The 19,761-nt window shown below is 44.1% G+C and overlaps 1 protein-coding gene across 1 annotated transcript in view; it reads right to left on the bottom strand.

Annotated features, from left to right (window-relative positions):
- Nucleotides 1–19,185, bottom strand: part of LOC136588666 (acid-sensing ion channel 2-like) — a 785,500-nt gene extending 766,315 nt beyond the window's left edge. Inside the window, exon 1 of the mRNA XM_066588061.1 lies at nucleotides 18,463–19,185. Coding sequence (XP_066444158.1) covers nucleotides 18,463–19,026 — 564 coding nt within the window. The 5' untranslated portion in view covers nucleotides 19,027–19,185. The remainder of the gene's footprint in view (nucleotides 1–18,462) is intronic.
- Nucleotides 19,186–19,761: the final 576 nt, after the last annotated feature.

The raw sequence follows: 19,761 nt of genomic DNA, 5'->3' as shown, positions 1-19,761 counted from the left end.
CGGAATCTGCAATTACAAAGTCCATCGTGTAATGGCTGAGCACAAAAGCAACAAACCCTGAAAACACAATGCCTGAACGGAGGTTCACACAACGCAGGCAAACTTTGCAATTCTTTTCCCAATTAGACATATTCGCAGCAGTAACATTGGCCATTACTCCACCACATATCATTGATGGGTACAATTTAAGGGGGGTGTCCGGTTGCTGGCAATTCGGCTTTGCAAATTTCCAGGAGGGAGTAGACGTCTATCAGCCAAACCTGACCATGAACCTTGGTTATTATCTTAACAAGGCAGCAAAAATAACACATAGCATTTATGGGCGATTTGAGGCGGTTCCTTCATATGGAAGCATTTTAACGGCTCGGCATGTATTGCCAATTTATTTTAACAGATTTCAAATCAACAGCAGCAAGTGAACTCTACTGTAGCTCCCCATGAGATGGTAACCTGAAAATTGGTTTACACAATTGAGAAGCTTTCTTCTTAAGCACTATTTTATTCTTTAACGTCACCGGGCGGGTACTGGCGTCACGATTGGAAACCTGCCCTCCCTTACTAATGGGTAACTTTTCTTTTTTTGTGCTTCTCTGTACCACTCTTGAGCACTGAGGTGGAATGTTAAGGTCGTGGACCCCAATGCACAATTTGTAACAACTTCCCCCTACCATGTACCGCTTACAATTGTGTCTTCTCATATGGTCAAAGGGCCTTTATGCTCCTCAGGGGCGAGGTCTGCCTTCGACTACTATTTCAACAACCAGACTGTTGCAAGAATAATAGATATGAAGTACTTACCGATACAATAGAAACAGCAATAGAAGTCTAGGGTCTTACGGTTAAGCTATGGCTATATGGTGACTTTGGCCAAAACAGGTGTCATGCAACCAAAACAGTGACATTGCACTGCAGTTGAAATCATTGGTGTCACAGTGCAGGTTGCTGGAGGTTGTATATTGTGCGACCGCAGCAACCTGTGAATCACACTGCAACTCCACCAATTGCAGCCTTATATGATTGAGACAAAAATTATGGTAAGCGGATGATGATGATGAAACTGGCAATGGAGATAGGGGCAGATGGTGTGGAATAGAAATAAGAACCAGATAAATCCTGGCTCTCTCAATGTCTTTCTGTCTCCTCTCCCTGACACTGACCCTAACACAAGACATCACTGTCCACAAGTAGCCTTCAGAAATACTTACTGAAATACTATCTCTGAGAACAAGGGGGCACGAAGATCCAGACAAGAGGCCAAACAAGCAAGCCAAACAATGAGCTAAGGAAAGGGGGATACCAATAAGGAATGATCAGATCAAACCAGACTCTAGGAGACGGATGTAGCAAAGTTATCTTGAGTATGAAAGCTTTCTACAAGAAGTAACCTCATCTTCAGCCATTAAAAGCTATTGCTGACTTAAAGAGGTTTTGCATTTACAAAGAAAATTCTCCAAACAGTCAGGCCCATTGTAAAATGAAAAACTAAAGCATACACGCCTTGGCCCTCAAATACACAGATGAACGGCTACCACATCCACGGCTTTTGGGTAGACAGCCTGGCAAAAGTCAGGTGATCCTGTGGCCTACCAGAGGTTGCAGAATCACCATCAGCTCTCCTTGCAACAGAGCTCACATCCTGAGTGCCATGATGCTAAGAGTTTGGGACAGTAATGTTGCTGCCTCTGATTGGCCACATCATCACCTGACTTCCATCTACCAGAACCTGGTAGTCCTTCACCTGCATCCAAGAGGGGCAAGGAGAGGTGAGTAGGTGCAGAAAGTTATCTTAATGGGGCTATCCAGGGATTTAAATCTTTTACTGGTACCTTGAAGTCAGATCAGCCACTTCCGGCTGTGTTCCGACAAGGCATCACATAGTACTGTGGCAGTCCTGCATCGGTGATGTCATAGGTGAGGTACAGGATGTCGGCTCATTATAACAATTAATCAAGCCCGCCTTTCTATCACTGCAGAAAAAAAACAACATAATGCAATACTATGGTATTACAGTATACTGTATTTCAAAAAGAATCCCATAAAGATGTGCCACAGGCCTGCTTCATCCACAGTGAGTATCAGCTGAGTTACCTTCATGTTACGGGCGGGTGCCAGCTGTTAACCCTTTACATGCCACCGTCAATAACTCTTTAAATGCCACTGCGAGCATTATTATATAGCCCTATGCATGTTGGGAGGGAGTAAAAGTACTTCTATTTTGATGAATACATGAAAGCACCGACAATTTTATGACTTTACCACTAAGCCTGTCAGCGGGCCAGAAAGCCGAAACTGCAGCACTGCATAATAAAATTAAATGTAGGCAGATAATATTCTTCCTTGCTTCCGGAAAAAGAACAATGCATAAAACTCCCATCATTTCTACCATCTACTTTATTCCAGCATTCCCCCCCCCCCCCCCCTTCTTCGCTTTAAGTTAAAATAACAAACTAAATATTTAAACTACAGAGAAGGAGCGCAGGCAGAGGCAGATTTTAATGGCCACCATTACTTCACATACTTGCCGTATTTTATAATGAATAACCCCATTTTTCTTTCTCCAAGCTGTAGAACAGATAATATGAAATTCCTAATAGCCCTAAGAAAATGTTGGTTGTAAGTTATAAATAACTGCTAATTAAACAGCTGTCCGCAATAAACTCGGAGATCTCATCTCGCTGCTCTCGATAAGGCGAGCAAATAAGGCAAACTCTATTGGAAAATGAAACCATAAGGAAACAAACCGAGAGTTTCAATGCCTATTGGGAGATATACGGTATTACATGCTGCTGGGCAATGCCAGAGGTCAGACCCGCATGTTAGAAATAGCATTCAGAATCATTGCCATTAGAGATGAGCAAGCATACTCGCTAAGGGCAATTACTCAAGCGAGTATTGTCCTTAGCGAGTACCTGCCCGCGCGGAAGAAAAGATTTGGGTGCCGGTGCGGGTGAGCCGTGAGTTGCGGGAGTCAGCAGGGGGTAGAGAGGGAGAGAGAGATCTCCTATACATTCCCCCCTGCTCTCCCCCGCAGGCACCCGAACCTTTTCTCTCGAGCGGGCAGGTACTCGCTAAGGACAATGCTCGCTCGAGTAATTGCCCTTAGCGAGTATGCTTGCTCATCTCTAATTGCTATCCTTTCTATCCCAACGGTATCAGTAGGAATTCTGCCCTTCCGTCATTTCCTTCTTCTCGTTTGTTTTGGGGGCAATTACTATACAACTATACCACAGCTAATCCATTAGAGTCGGTTAGGTGAACACACTGCTGCAGCCTCATTTGGAGAGGAGTTCCTGATTGGCTGGTGTCTTTTTCAATGGTAATCGCACTTTGAGACGATGTTTGTTAATATGATAGCCAATGTGATAATTAGCAAAAGTACAAATCACTTTATTTATCTAAATGTACTGAAAAATCCCTCAAAAGTGCTGGCCACTAGGGGTTTCTCTTACTTTCTACCTGCTGTCAAGTGAAGTGAAACAGCAAGACAAAATAGAAAGGGGGATGAGTGCTGTCTCATGCTGCGGATAGAGATCTATGCAGAGGAAAGGGCTAGAAGGAATTTGCTGTAGAAGGAAATGGGACAGAAAAACTGGCAGAGATGTGGCTGCTGCTATTAGTAAGTGATTTCCACAAATGCTGGAATCACATCTACACTGTTCAGTACTGCTGTATAACCTATGAAGGTGTATATTATGAGGGATTGAGAAAAAGAGATCCTCTTCTGCTGTGTGCAGTGTATGAGAGACATCATAGCAGCTGTCTACACCCACCAGCTCAAGGAAAACTGAAAACAGGTGATAAATGCAGAATACAAGTCATAATGACCAGATATAGTGTTATTCCTCATGTATACACTTTGTAGATTATTTTAAAACATCACCTGAAAGTATGTTTAATTTTTAAATATTCCTGGCTCCTGCAATGTGTTGCTAGTCATAGCAAAATCTATGTGCATTTTTTTCCAGTATTCCTTGTATGCTTCTAGTACTGTAGCTTGTTTCTTGTTAGTCTTGTTTGTGTGGTTATTTCTAGTTCAGCTCTTGCTTCTTAGCCTTGTAGGTTTTGTTCTGCTCCCTCCTGTTATATTTGTGTTTGTCCTGTTTCTTAGTTCAGTGTTGCTCCAGTTTGGTTTCCTCGTCTCTGGGTCTTAGTGGTCTTTCATTGTTTGTCAGGGTCAGGGGTTTAGATAAGGGTTCGGTTAGGGATATCATTAGGGACACTAAGGGACAGTGGTGTCTGGTGATGGGGTCAGCGTCAGGGATAGATTAGGGGAAGACTTAAGGCCCATTTAGACACAATGATTATCGCTCAAAATTCACACAAAAGCCATCTTTTCAGCGATAATCGCTGTGTCTAAACTCCTGCCCATCGTGCACTTTTCGTGCACTATTCGTTCAACTCTGACTTCAAGCCAGCCTGAAGTCAGCGATGAGCCTAATCAGCACACACGCTGAGTTCTCAGCAGGATAGCGCTGATAGTATTCTCTCAGCTGCTATCCCGCTTGGGTTTCTCAGCGGAATACCGCTGACAACTCAGAGAACAAAGCATCTGTTTGCAGATAACAGCACTCCCGCTGTCATCTGCATACAGCAGGAGCTTTCATTTACATGCTAATGAACTCTTAAGTAGCTAATTAGCTATATATAATATCAGCCTTATCATAAGCCCTGGTAGTATCTGAGTACTGAATAAATGCCCTCACTGTGCTAGTAAATGGGTTTGAAATTTTTGGAAGGAAGTACTCAGCCAACTAGTAAAACTTTAGAAGCAAAGTAGTCAGATGCTAAGGATAGTAGATCCAAACCATTTTTACTATAGGACTCAGACCTCAAACACAAGGCAGAACTGTGTGCACATAGCCTAGACCAGTGTTTCCCAACTCCAGTCCTCAAGGCACCCCAACAGGTCATGTTTTCTGGACTTCCTCAGTGTTGCACAGGTGAAGTAATTATTGTTGGTGCCTCAGACATTGCCACAGGTGTCCTTATCATAAGATATCCTGAAAACATGACCTGTTGGGGTGCCTTGAGGACCGGAGTTGGGAAACACTGGCCTAGATCATTGCACACCAAGTCCCTACAGTCCATACTACAGTGTCATAGGGACTCTTTACAGCAGAACTACTCAGGCATTCTCGCATGGGATTCATATTCTTCTAAGCTACGATACATTCGTAATATGGCGCCATTTTATTCAGACTCTGTACGAATCAAAGAGGGGAAAAAAACTTTATAGGGGTTTTATCACTAAAGCGAAGCAAGGCATTTTTGCATGAAAAATGCCTTGCACCCGCAGGTAAAACGCACATTTGAATTTCTCGGCCCAATATCGCGCCTGCCCGTGTGACTGTAGCCTAAGGTGGCAGTAATGCAATGAAGCTGCTACTTTTTGTAGCTGGGAAACTTATTCCATGATTGATTTCATTGCTTGAGAAGTGTAGCAATGAATATGTAGCTCTCACAAGCTGCCACAAGTGCTCTGCTTGACCGACCAACCCCATCCCATGCTGACTGAATAAACAGAAAGATGTAGGTTGGCCGTACATTGGGGATTTCAGATGTCCATTTCCTGAATGACTTGTTCATGGTTGGTGTATGAAGGCTGACGTCTGGATGACAATGCCGTAAGTTGAAATACTGTATTAAAACAAAAAGGAGCGCTCTATGGTTCAATAGTTGATTAACAATCAATGGAGAGAATAGTAAGCAAAATTAATACCTGCCTCAGTTATGCTCAAGGCACAGCAAGGCCGATAGCCTTGGACTGGTGACTGGCATCTCTGAGTAACTATCCAAGACAGAAGAGGAGCTGACGGCGCTGCTGGAGAACAGAACCCAGAGATGAGGGATATGCCTTTATTGACTTGAATGGATAATACATTTTGGTGTCGAATTGACAATAGAGATGAGCGAGCATGATGCTTGATCGAGCATTAGCATACTCGAAAGTACTCGTCACTTGAGCGAGCACCACGAGGTGCTCAGGTAAATTTCAGAGAGAGAGAGAGAGAGAGGGGGGAGGGAGGAGGAGGGAGAAAACCATCCCCTATGCCAAGCATGGGGCACCTTGAAAAATGCTCGAGTCTCCCATTGACTTCAATGAGGTTAGTTACTCGAACCGAGCTCTCGAGCATTACAAAAAGCTTGGCTCGAGTAACGAGCACCTGAGCATTTTGGTGCTCACTCATCTCTAATTGACACCATCATGAGTCACTCACCGCGCTGCTGGAGAACCGGACCCGGAGACCCAAAGATGAGGGATGTGCTTTTATTGACTTCAATGCACAACGCATTTTGGTGTAGTGTTGACACTTTATATCAGGTCAGTGTATGGTCAACTACAACTTTATGTTTATTCTTTCAATGTGTGATCAGGTTGGTCAGTGACACCAAAACGCGTTGTCCATTGAAGTCAGAATAGGCATATCCATCATTTCTGGGTCCTGTTCTCCAGCAATGCAGTCAACTTTCCAATTAAGTGACCAGATGAATTGGTCAATTGGTCAGCGAAACATGTTGCATATTGAAGTCGATGAAGGCATGTCCGTCTTCTTTGGGTCTCTGGGACCATTCTTCAGCTTCTCCTGTCTTGGATATGTTAACCCCTTAATGACCGCCCCATCGGGAAACTACGTCCTGCTGTTGCAGGACATGTATGGAGGGAGGTAGCGGCGCTATATCCCTCCATACAGCGCGGGCATCAGCTGTTTATTACAGCTGACACCCGCGGGCAATAGCTGCGCTCGGCCGTTCGGCCGATCGGGGCTATTAACCCTTGAAATGCCCCGAACACGGCCCCCCCAAGGTGAGATCGGGGGAGCCGTGCAGGTGTCATGGCAGCCGGGGGCCTAATGAATGGCCCCAGGGCTGCCTTAGCAGACTGCCTATCAAGCCATCCACACAGGGTGGCTTCATAGACTGCCTGTAAAAAAGCAGTATGACGTAATGCTATAGCATTACGTCCTACTGCAGGAGCGATCAAAGCATCGCATGTTAAAGTCCCCCAGGGGGACTTCAAAGTAAAGTAAAAAAAAAGATCAATAAAGTTTTTTTAATTGTTTAAAAAAAAAAGTTATAAAAGTTTAAATCACCCCCCTTTTGCCATATCAATTATTAAAAAAATCTAAATCATAAAATAAAAATATGTATTTGATATCGCCGCGTCCGTAAAAGTCCAATCTATCAAAGTAGTGCATTATTTTTCCCGCACGGTGAACGTCGTGTGAAAAAAAAAAATAAAGAACGCCAGAAATACACTTTTTTAGTTACCCTGTCTCCCAGAAAAAACGCAATAAAAAGTGATCAAAAAGTCGTATGTATTCCAAATTGATACTATCGGAAACTTCAGGACATCCCTCAAAAAATGAGCCCTTGCTCAACTACATCAACGAAAAAATAAAAAAGGTATTGCGCGCACAAAATGACCGCAGAAAATAATTGAAAAAAATTAAATATCTTTAAAAAAAAATAAAAGTACTACAGAAAAAAAAATACTATACAAGTTTGGTATCGTAGTAATCGTACTGACCCATAGAATAAAAATATCAGGTCATTTTTGTTGCAATTTGTGCGCTGTAGAAACAGGACGCACCGAAAGATGGTGGAATGTCGTTTTTTTTCCATTTCTCTCCGCTAAGAATTTTTTAAAAGTTTTTCAGTAGATTATATGGTACAATAAATAGTGCCATTGAAAAATACAACTCATCCCGCAAAAAACAAGCCCTCATACAGCGACGTCGATGGATAAATAAAGGAGCTATGATTTTTTAAAAGGGAGTAGGAAAAAACAAAAAAGGAAAAAAAGCAAAAAAGCTCCGTCACTAAGGGGTTAAAATGACAATATAGATAAAATGAGTGCTTGATCCCGGCTGTGATGTGTGACCAGGCCTGGGCCAACATCGATGGGATGCAGATTGCCATTTGCCACGAATGACTTTTCAACTACAACCCTTATCAACTTTTTGACTGGCATGTTCCATCGGATGGCATCTTTGACTTTCCTTCATGCCATAAAAAGGCGCCGGTGGTGGTTAGAAAATGGTCTAAATTAGCCTTTTCAGTCATCCAAAGTCTCTAGTGTATGGCCAGCTTTAGACAAACCACAAGCGATCTCTGTACACCGTGCATGCAGTGTATGCCTATGCTAAATGGTGTCATTAAGAAGCTTATTATGATGGTGCAGTTCCCCAGTTTAGCTCATTACAGTGAACAAATTAACATATTCCCCCTCCCTTCCTCCAGAGCTAATCACCTCTATTTACGTCATTATACCCACAGTGTTGCTGAAACATAAGAAACTGCAATTGAGTAAACCAAAGAGTTCTAGAGGGAGTTAACATTTCATTTCTGATCAGCAATTCCATCATCTCCGTACACCGATAACTACATTTATATTGGCCGCCGTATTGCAAGTCATGGAAATGCTTGCTAGCTGTGTGCGCGGTCCATTAGTGTCTGCTGAAGGACAGAATTAATGTCATTGTGAGTTTGCTCCCAAATGGAATCCACATAAAAATTGAAAAATATTATTCTGGCACGGGTGGTGGAGCCATTATCTACACTGCTTGAATAAAAGAGCCGCGCAGATCAAAATAAGATCACAACCGCTAGATAGAAGAGAAAGAAGAGCGAAAAATCACCCGAAATAGATAAAATTTCCCCAATTGTACATTCGAAGTGTACAAGCCATTTTCTCTTATTATTTTGCTTGTAGGCTGAGTTATTATTACAGCATCCCAGCACTTTTCAGATGACATTTCAGAAGAGGAGGCCGTGTGTGTTACACGGGGAATAACACTATATCTGTCCGGTATATGGCTTTTATGCTGTATTTATCACCAGTTTTTCTCTCTGCAGGCCCCATCTCTAATTCGCAGTGCTCTGTGAGCTGGAGGGTGTACATCAGCTGCTGTGTCATCTCTATACACTGTACACATAGGAGAGCAGGATCGCTGCTCTACCTCTGAGCTGGTGGGTGTAGACTGCTGCTATGATGTCTCCATACACTGCATACATAGGAGAGCAGGATCTCCTCTCTATCTCTGAGCTGGTGGGTGTAGACTGCTGCTATGATGTCTTCTATACACTGCACACATAGGAGAGCAGGATCTCCTCTCCATCTCTGAGCTGGTGGGTGCAGACTGCTGCTATGATGTCTTCTATACACTGTACACATAGGAGAGCAGGATCTCCTCTCCATCTCTGAGCTGGTGGGTGTAGACTGCTGCTATGGTGTCTTCATACACTGTACACATAGGAGAGCAGGATCTCTTCTCTATCTCTGAGCTGGTGGGTGTAGACTGCTGCTGTGATGTCTCCATACACTGCACACATAGGTGAGCAGGATGGCTGCTCTATCTCTGAGCTGGTGGGTGTAGACTGCTGCTATGATGTCTCCATACACTGTACACATGGGGTAGCAGGATCTCTTCTCTATCTCTGAGCTGGTGGGTGTAGACTGCTGCTATGATGTCTCCCTACACTGCACACATAGGAGAGCAGGATCTCCTCTCTATCTCTGAGCTGGTGGGTGTAGACTGCTGCTATGATGTCTCCATACACTATACACATAGGAGAGCAGGATCTCTTCTCTATCTCTGAGCTGGTGGGTGTAGACTGCTGCTATGATGTCTCCATACACTGCACACATAGGAGAGCAGGATCTCTTCTCTTTCTCTGAGCTGGTGGGTGTAGACAGCTGCTATGATGTCTCCATACACTCCACACATATGAGAGCAGGATCTCTTCTCTATCTCTCAGCTGGTGGGTGTGGATGGCTACTATATTGTCTCCTTACACTGCACACTTAAATGTTTTTAAAGGTATTTCTGTATGTTATATGGTACATTAAATGGTACCATTAAAACTACAACTCATCCTTAAAAAAAAAAAAAAAAACAAGGCCTAATACGGCTATGTAAATGAAAAAATGTATGGCTCTAGCAGGCGGGGGATGAAAAAGGAAAGAACTTTTTGGTCCTGAAAGGGTTAAACAACATTGCACCCCCAGGTGGTCAGAAGAGCAGAAAGAGGAAATTTTGCTCCCCTATCTCTTTGTAACACACTCTTATAGGTAACAGCATCATGGAGAACCTTATACATCAGTACTAGGGCTCTTTCCCAGGGGTGTATATCGACCAGCGTTTTCATGGCCTGCCAATATATGCTATCATCTGGGGCGAAATGTTTGTGCGCCCGTTCAGACGGCATGGGTCCCAAGGCATATACGCCAAGACTACCATGCTGTTGCCCCTTTTTCCTCCCTTCCCATCACATGAGCGCAAGCACAAAAACCGTGCACAATACCGTGACTTTTTTCATGTCGAACGTTGCATTTTCTGAACATTTTACTGTATTTTTGTGCAACTAGGGACCGCTCACATTAGCGTGGGACACCCACACCGTGATTTAAAAAGGCTGTGTAGCCTATTTAGTGCAGATGTTTTCAATTCCCCGCTAAATTGAGGAGCATATTGCACATTTAGGCGGGTATCGGATTGTCCCCAGGTTTCTAAAGCGGGGTTGCCCTTATCAGGGTAAGCGCTCTGTTTTTAGGTAGGGTCTCATCACATTAGATTCCTATGGTGCATTTGATTTGCAAATGTGTACCAAAATAGAGCCTGTTGTGGAGTTCTTAGCATGCAAAATGTGCATGCAAAAGCGAAAGTGAGAATGAACCCATTGAAAACAATGGGTTCTATTCTCTGTGCATTGTGCGTGCAGATATACACAAATACACGCTCATGTGAGTCCGCCCCTACTCTGTTTAAAACACACACATATTTATATATATATATATATATATATATATATATATATATATATACAGATTTATATATCATGCAGGACATTATACAAAAGTGCTGAGCAGTGCAAATGTGATTTCAGTAACTGTGTGGCAGTAAATTACTCACCATAAGCATCAGCAACTATGTGAGTCTCTCTCTCTCCCTCTAGCAACTCCCCCTCTACTCTCTATAGACTTCTACGTTCAGCATGGGTCATCCTCTTCCTCCACGTCCTGTTATCAGTCTTGTTATGACTGTTACTAGAGATACGGTAGATATCACATCACATGACAACAGGCATTGGACAACCAATGAGAAAGAAGGGAGCACCCCAGTTGCCCGAACTTTAGAAGGACTTTTCAGCACAAAAAATCTCTTTAGGTAAAGTGATTTGCATATTTTCTAATTATCACATTGACGACCATATAAAAAGAGTTGTTGCAAAGTGCGTGGACCACTTAAAGAGGATGTGTCAGAATCCTAACCATGTTTTAGTAAATATTGGTATTCCCTATGAAAAAGCGTGCTGGGGCCCACATTCTTATAAGTTTGCCTTGTAAAGGCCCTTTTACACGCAACGGTTATCGTTCAAAAAACGTGTTTAAACAAGCAAAAACGAACAATAATTATTCCGCAGCCAACGGATGAACGATAAATCGTTTGCTTTTCGTTCGTCGTTCACTTCCTGCAGGCATAAAAATCATTGTTGGCTCAATCGCTAATCGTTCGCTTTAAATACCGCTCCTTCAGTCGTTCTCAGTTATACAGCGTATGTGAACGACCAAATGATTTCTCATGTGAACGAGGCAACAATTCACCTACCTTTATAAACACTCTGACATTGTTCCCTTATTCAAATGATAAATCGGTTGGTGTAAACGGACCCTAACATTCCTCTGTTACTCCTCCTGGAAATGCATCTATAAACGGACAATTGAGATTTACCATTCTCCATGTCAAAGAGGTGTGTCTCTACACAAATCTGGCACAATCAACACTTATTAAACAATGTCAGAAACCTTCAAAACTGGTAACGTATTCATAAATCTCCAGGAGGAGTAACAGAGGAACAGTACAATGCAGAGTTATAAGAAACGATGCTCCAGAAGTGTTATTTCATGGATAGCACACTAATTTTACTAAAACAGACACGCCTGGAGAGCTCAGATGTTCTCTTCAAAGAGGTTATACCACAAAAAGCATTTATCATCTACCCATAGGTGACATTCATTAGTCATTACAGTAGAGTCCGGTCATTTCCCTACTTACAGAAGAGCGCTGTTATGCATGTCCAGTATATACCTGCAGTAGTACTTACTACACTATGGGGTTATAGTCAGGGGCGTAACTATAAGGGATGCAGGGGATGCGGTTGCACCCGGGCCCAGGAGCCTTAGGGGGCCCATAAGGCCTCTCTTCTCCATATAGGGAGCCCAGTACTATGAATAAAGCATTATAGTTTGGGCCCTGTTACAGGTTTTGCATCGGGGCCCGGGAGCTTCAAGTTACGCCTCTGGTATAGTCATACCTGTAGCCTTCCTGGGCAATGTCCTGTCTAGAATTAATCTACAGTACATGTAAGCGGCGGCACGCGGAGATTCTCTCTAGGAACATAATGACTCCTACATAACATTTAATGCCTGGTTTAATTGCCCTTACTGCACTTTTATGTCTTTTCTTTGCTTTTACACAACATTTAGTTTCGTATATCGTCATTCAGTCTTCATATGAACCAGTCCCAAGTACTAGGAATTTAAAGGGGACCGCTTAGTTCCCTAATGGTCCTCAGGCGACTATAGACATGCTGATTTCATTGCTCTATTGCTGATACTGGTTAGTTGGGCGGCTGTAGAAAACTTCAAATTCAAAGTTTACAGCCCCAGACAGAAAAAAGTCAGAGGCAGCTCATTAACCCCTTAACAACACAGCTTGCACAGTTACGTTCTTTGCATTAAGCGTTTGCACGGAGTGGATCGGTAGGCGATCCTACTCCTTTCAAAGCAGGTGACGGACGATCATCATAGCTGACCCCCGCCGGGAACAGCCACAATCAACGTGAAATCTCCTGATCAGTTTGGCGGGATTCTGAATGAGCCCCGCCCACTCCCCAACTCCTGGGCTGCATTGGATGATTGTCTATGAAGCATGCCTGTGGTGCAGCTTAATAGACTGCCTGCCAAAGTGCTGTATAATGTAATACTGTGGTATTGCATCATACTGAAAAAGCGATCAAACGATCATAATTTCAAGTCCAGCTAAGAAAATGTAAAAATCAGTTGAAGGGTGCATTCACACGAACGTATATCGGCTCGGTTTTCACGCCGAGCCGATATATGTTGTCCTCGTGTGCAGGGGGGGGGGGGGGGGGGGGAGGATGGAAGAGCCAGGGCCAGGAACTGAGCTCCCGCCCCCTCTCTGCCTCCTCTCCGCCCCTCTGCACTATTTGCAATGGGGAGAGGTGGGATGGGGCGGGGCTAATTCCCGGACTTTAGCCCCGCCCCCGTCCCGCCTCCTCTCATTGCAAATAGTGCAGAGGGGCGGAGAGGAGGCAGAGAGGGGGCGGGAGCTCAGTTCCTGCACTTGGCTCTTCCATCCTCCACCCCCTGCACCCGAGGACAACGTATATCGGCTCGGCGTGAAAACCGAGCCGATATACGGTCGTCTGAATGCACCCGAAAGAAATTTAATTATTAGAAAAAAGTACAAGATATTAAAAAAGTAAAAAAAACCTTTCCCCATATTTATAATTTAAAAAAAAATCTAAACATTAAAAAAAAATTGGTATTCCGTAAAAGTGCGATCTACCAAAGTAACACACTCCTTGTCTCGCATGGTGAGCGTTGTCCGGAAAAAAAAAAATATGCAAAGCCAGAACTGCGCTTCTTTGGTCCTTCCATCTCCAAGAAAAAATGTAAGGCCGCCTGCAGACGAGCGGGTCGGATCCGGCAGCGAGAATTCTCGCCGCGCGATCCGACCCGAGCGCCTGCAGGGGCGAGCGCGTACTCACCCGCGCCTGGCGGCCCCGGCTCTTTCATGTGCCGGCTGCCGCGCAGCCGGCGCATGCGCAGACCGGAGCCGGCGGCCGGGTGAGTGCGTGCCCCGCAGAAAATTAGAACATGCCGCGGTTTGTTTGCCGCGCGAGATTTCGCGCGGCCAAACCGCGGCCGTCTGCATAGGAGTGCGTATTTTAATGCACTCCTATGCAAACTTTCAGCAGCGGAAATCCCGCGGGAAATCACGCAGCGGGATTTCCGCTCGTGTGCAGGCGGCCTAATAAAGAAAGATCAAAAAGTTATATGTATTCCAAAACGGTACCGATGGAAATGACAGGACATCCCACAAAAAATGAGCCCGCACAGCTGTGTCAACAGAAAAATAAAATAGTTATGGCTGCAGAAATTTTTTTTTTTTCAAATATATATTATTTTTTTAAAGTAGTGCAGCAAACAATAAAAAAAACTATGTTTGGTATCGCAGTAATCGTTCTGACCCATAGAACAAAGTTATCATGTCATTTTTGCTGCAGTGTGTACGCGACACCCTAAAGATGGCGGAATATCTATTTTCTTTCCATTTCACACCACTTAGAAATTTTTTAAAGTTTTTCAGTACATTATATGGTATATTAAATGATACCATTGTAAAATACATGTCGTCCTGCAAAAAACGAGCCCGGATACAGCGACGTGGAGGGATACATAAAAGAGTTTGGAATTTTTTGAAAGTGGGGAGGAAAACTGAAAATGAAAAAAACGTCTGCGTCCTGAAGGGGTTAATATTCATATACTTACAACTCTTTCCCTACTGAATGACAGGTTTCTCTGTCTGTATGCACAATGGTATGGAGAGACTTGTCAATCGGAAGCAGGGTGAGGAGGGGCAGTGAATATATGCATATTAATGAGCCACACCAGATTCCTCTCTACCCCATGCAGAGGGCTGGTGACTAGAGATGAGCGAGCATACTCGCTAAGGGCAATTGCTCGATCGAGCATTGCCCTTAGCGAGTACCTGCCCGCTCGGGAGCAAAGATTCGGCTGCCGGTGGTGGGCAGGGAGCTGCAGGGGAGAGCGGGGAGGAACGGAGGGGAGATCTCTCTCTCCCTCTCTCCCTCCCGCTCCCCCCTGCTCATGGCCGCAACTCACCTCTCTCCCGCGCCTGCCGCCGAAACTTTGCTCCCGAGCGGGAAGATACTTGCTAAGGACAATGCTCGATCGAAAAAATTGTCCTTAGCGAGTATGCTCGCTCATCTCTACTGGTGACATCACTCCCCCTGTTAACCACTTACATGCTGTGATCATGGCATGTAAAGAGTTAACAGCACAAATCAGAATTAACATAGTATGTAAGGCAGAAAAAAAGACGTATGTTCATCTAGTTCAGCCTATTACCCCCACCCTCCCATGTTGACAAGAAACCCCCAATGAAGTAGAAGCCAATTTTCCTCATTTTAGGGGGGAAAATTCCTTCCTGGCTCCAATCTAGCAATCAGAATAATCCCCGGATCACCGACCCTTCTGAGTAATCAGTGATATAACGTATAATATTATGTCACTTAAGAAAGGCATCCAGGCCCCTCTTGTACTTTTTTATTGAGTTCTCCCTCACCACGTCCTCAGGCAGAGAGTTCCATAGTCTCACTGCTCTTACAGTAAAGAACCCCCTTCTATGTTGTGTAGAAACCCTCTTTTCTCTAGATGTAGAGGGCGCCCCTTGTTACAGTCACAGTCCTGGGTATAAATAGATGATGGGAAAGATCTCTGTATTATCTCCTCATATATTTATACATAGTTATTAGAGGGCCCCCTTGTTACAGACCGGGGTATAAACAGATGATGGGAGAGATCTCTGTACTGACCCCTTATATATTATACATAGTTATTAGGTCGCCCCTCAGCCATCTTTTTTCTAAACTAAATAACACCAATTCTGATAACCTATTGTAGTCCACCCATTCCATTTATTACTGTAGTTACCCGCCTTTGTACCCGCTCAAGCTCTGATATGTCCTTCTTGAGTACCGGTGCCCAAAACTGTCCACAATATTCCCTGTGTGGTCTGACCAGTGACTTGTAAAGAGGAGGACCAAGGTTCTCATCATGCGCCCCTAGACATCTTCTGACGCCCCCCATGATCCTATTTGCCTTGGCAGCAGCTGCCTGACATTGGTTGCTCCAGTTAAGCTAACAGATAACTAAAACCCCCAAGTCCTATTCGATGTCGGTGTCCCCCAGTGGTTTCCCATTTAGTGTGTAATGGTGACATGTCTTTCCTCTGTCCATGTGCAGAACCTTACAATAATTTGCGATCCTCGCCGCTGCAGAGGAACCCTGCCGGTTAGAGCTGACTTCTGCTGTGGATGGCGTGACTCAGCTCCAGACCGCTCACCATCTACATGTCGTACATGTACGGCATTTGGTGCCAACCTCTTTCCTCCCATAATATACATGTACGTCATGGGGCAGGACGTGGTTAATTCTTTGCTTACTGAACTGATAAAATCTGATACAACTTCCCTGTCTTAGTTTTCTGTTCTCACAGACTCACAAAAAGACCTACCTGCACACACCCGCTTCTCACACGCGTGATACTTCTGTGTAAGAATCCGCAAAATAGGAAGTGGCAGTTCATGTCACCTGATTTTGTATCTAACAATCTCAATTTCCTAATATTGAACGTTTTTTGTCAACATGTATGAATCCTTCTTCACATCTTCCTAGGCCTCCCTGTTTCGGCCCCCTTAGGCACTTGCCTAATTGGCCTAATGGTTGAAGCTCCCTTAATCCCCCGCAAGACCTAATACCCCAGTAGTCTGCTACGTAGAGGAGGGGTGCACTGCTTATTTTTACTGACACATCTAAAAATGGAAAAGGACCAGAAATGGTAATCCATGAGCTTACATACATTATATGAGTGCAGATGAGTTTATGACAGCGGTACCATCTACAACAACTTCAAGGTCTCATGTTGGCAAATCAGTTTGCAAATTTTAATGGAACAGCCTTTAAGCTTGTTAATACAATGCAGCTTGGAAGAAGCGGATAGAAAGAAACGACTGCATTTGTTCTATATGTCAGATGTCAACGTTAGAACACCATTAGCATGCATCCCGGATAGGCCTTAATGCATAATGAACGAGGCCATGCGAAAGCATATTTCCATATGTCCATGTACCCAACTGCCAATAGTAAAAAAAAAAAAGAAGTCAACTTTAATTACAGCTAGAAAACCAAACCAACCAAGTACCCTAAAACATATCTGTACAACAAAAGTTCAGCTTTGGCTAAAGAAAAGCAATCAAACTAAGTAAAACACATCGAAACTTTATCACTGAGTGTTCCAGGCCTTACGGGAATCTTTTTCAAGCATTTCAGTGAAATTATAATATTATGATGTAATACAGGGTCAAAGGGGGCGGAGCCTGCCATAGGGATTTGCACTTTGGTGTCCTCTGATTTCCTGTGCCATGCTCCGCCCCCCCGGGCCCTGCACTAGACATAATATCACTTTTGTCCCGAGGAGTCCTTTAAGGCAAGCACACATAATGCACCAGCACATAGCATAGGATCTGAGTATCTGCAATCTCTTCCACTGCCGTAGCCATAAATTGCAATGTATAGATAATGCAAAGAGCAATTGTTAATTACCAGCCATAAGTTTTCTTGAAAGGAGCTTTACAGATAAGCCAGCATGGGAGATAAATCCTTAGACAAAGCCTTACCGTGTGCAATATTTATCAGCAAAACCGTATTTTTTTAACCTACCCACTGCCAGTGTTTACTTGGAGGCAACAGAAAATGAATGCGTTTCAATAACCAACAAGACTTACATCCTATAGAACTGCGCCGCACATTGACTCCATGCCAGTCCATGCTAAACCCAACTAGGGATCTACATCAGCCACCGTTTGCTTTAACCGATGTAGCCAACTCTCAGCATACCAGAGGAAAAGTGAGACGTATAGTCAAAAGCCGGCATGACAAAACTCTGATCCTACAGGAAATGATAAATCAGATCGCTCCGTAGACGTGGGCTACAGAGGCAGACGGCAATTTTAATGAACTCATGAAACCTCGAATGAGGTGAATGACAATATTCAAGAATTGTAGCAAACCCAGGAAAACGATAAATTCAACTTAATGACATGATCGATTCACACGGAGATGAATACAGTTATTGTTTGATTCCATCCATCCAATTATTTGTTCCAAGCCTGACACCTGTTGACCTTGGCCTACTCTTCCCCGAAGAGCCAGCTCTCCAGCTGAGCCAAACAATTGTGTTTATTAAGCCCTCTGGCTTTGTCTTTACGATGCGGACAAGCAGGAATGTGTATAACTCGGACTTTCAGTGCATTATATCAGACAGGAATTTGGCAGGCCTTGTGGCCATGTGTCACTCTGACTTGGGATCTCTAGAACCCTTGCACAGCCTATCAAGTGCCAATTAAGCCTTTGCAAGGAGGTTCGACTATAACATCTGCAACCGGACTCGAGTAAACTCAGAAGGAAGAATAGACAGAAACGTACACATATGAAGATTACATCCTTCCAATAAAATCCATAGGACATGATATACAAAGGATACAAGTAACTTATTGCATACTTAGGCCCATCAGGCTATACGTTCCAAAGCAGTAGCATAGGCTCATTAATAGCAGGTAAAAAGTACTCACGGTCTGAAAGTCTCTGTAGCTGCACTCATGTCCTTTAAACTTGCAGTAAAGCATCATATCTTTCAGGTCATGGCCCGTTCGCTCCATAAATTCCTCCATACAGAAGGTTTTCGGTCTGAACTGCTTGAATTTGGTCTTCTCCTCCAGAACAGCCAAGACCTCCGGGTCGGCCAAATGAGGTTCAAGTATATGACCATTGACGTCAAGTAGCTCCAGCAGTTCTCCCGCGTGGTATAAATCATTCGTCGTGATTTTAGTGAACCGGTAGGAGTTGAAATTACAGATGGTGACAGCGGGAAAGACCAGGTTGTCCGCCACCACTTGGTCCACTTTTGTAACGTGTTGGTAGGAGAAGTAAAAGGCCACTCTCTCTGAACTTTCCAGAAGAAGAAGGCCCAGTGAGCATAGAAAGGCAATTGTCCACAGAAAGCGCCGAAGTGTCAACGGGCCGTAAACAAATATATGCCGGATCCCATGGAGTGTGGAGGTGTTGGCAAAGATCTGAATACTAGACGGGTGGAGGCTCCCCAGGCTGTCCTCGCTGGAGCTCTCCTTCAGATCCATCTTTCCACTTGGGAGGTACAGCCTTGTCACCTCCAGTTTGATATATATATTTTTTTTAATGTGTGTTTTAAAACCTCTCTACATGAAATACCGGAGTAGAAGCAGCAGCTCCCTCAGTTCTCTCAACCCTCCCCACCACCAAAGCTTGCTGTCAACTCAACGATCGCCAGTTGGGGGTAAATGTTTATAAATACAATCCATAGAAACTCTGGCTGTAGATTTCTTCATTGCGATAAGGAGGGTTGGATGTGCGTGGGGAGACACCAAGGTGAGGTGGAACTGCTGTGGGTGGAGAGAGAAATAGACACCGGCCAATAGAATCGGAATTCATCCTTTCTCCCTCTTGCTCCATCTCCACCTCGTTCTCACACGCAGACAGGGAAAGAAATGTGATTAAACAAAAACCAAGCAGATTGACGAATAAAAAAAGGATTTCAGACCAGCGTTCAGCTGTGTGTTAACTGGTGCGGCAGCCGGTGTCTTGCAGTCCCTGGAGGTAGATTTTCACCGGAGTCTTTTTTTTTTTTTTTTATGTTCCTTGATGACCGATCGCTTGCATTAATATCTCTCTTTCTCAGATCTTCACCCACCCACCTTCCCTCTGACACAAAACCCAGACGGTGCCAGATTCAGTCCTCGATGCGAGAGCAGCAGAGGTGATGAGGGAAAGGGGTGGGGGGGAGGCTGGAAAAGCATCACACACTGTGAATATATTTGTCTGAATATCCACAACAC

The sequence above is a fragment of the Eleutherodactylus coqui genome, chromosome 13, assembly GCF_035609145.1.
Source record: "Eleutherodactylus coqui strain aEleCoq1 chromosome 13, aEleCoq1.hap1, whole genome shotgun sequence".
In the NCBI taxonomy this organism is placed as follows: domain Eukaryota; kingdom Metazoa; phylum Chordata; class Amphibia; order Anura; family Eleutherodactylidae; genus Eleutherodactylus; species Eleutherodactylus coqui.
Note: the sequence above shows the minus strand (reverse complement) of the source record. Positions and strands in the feature narration are given on the sequence as shown.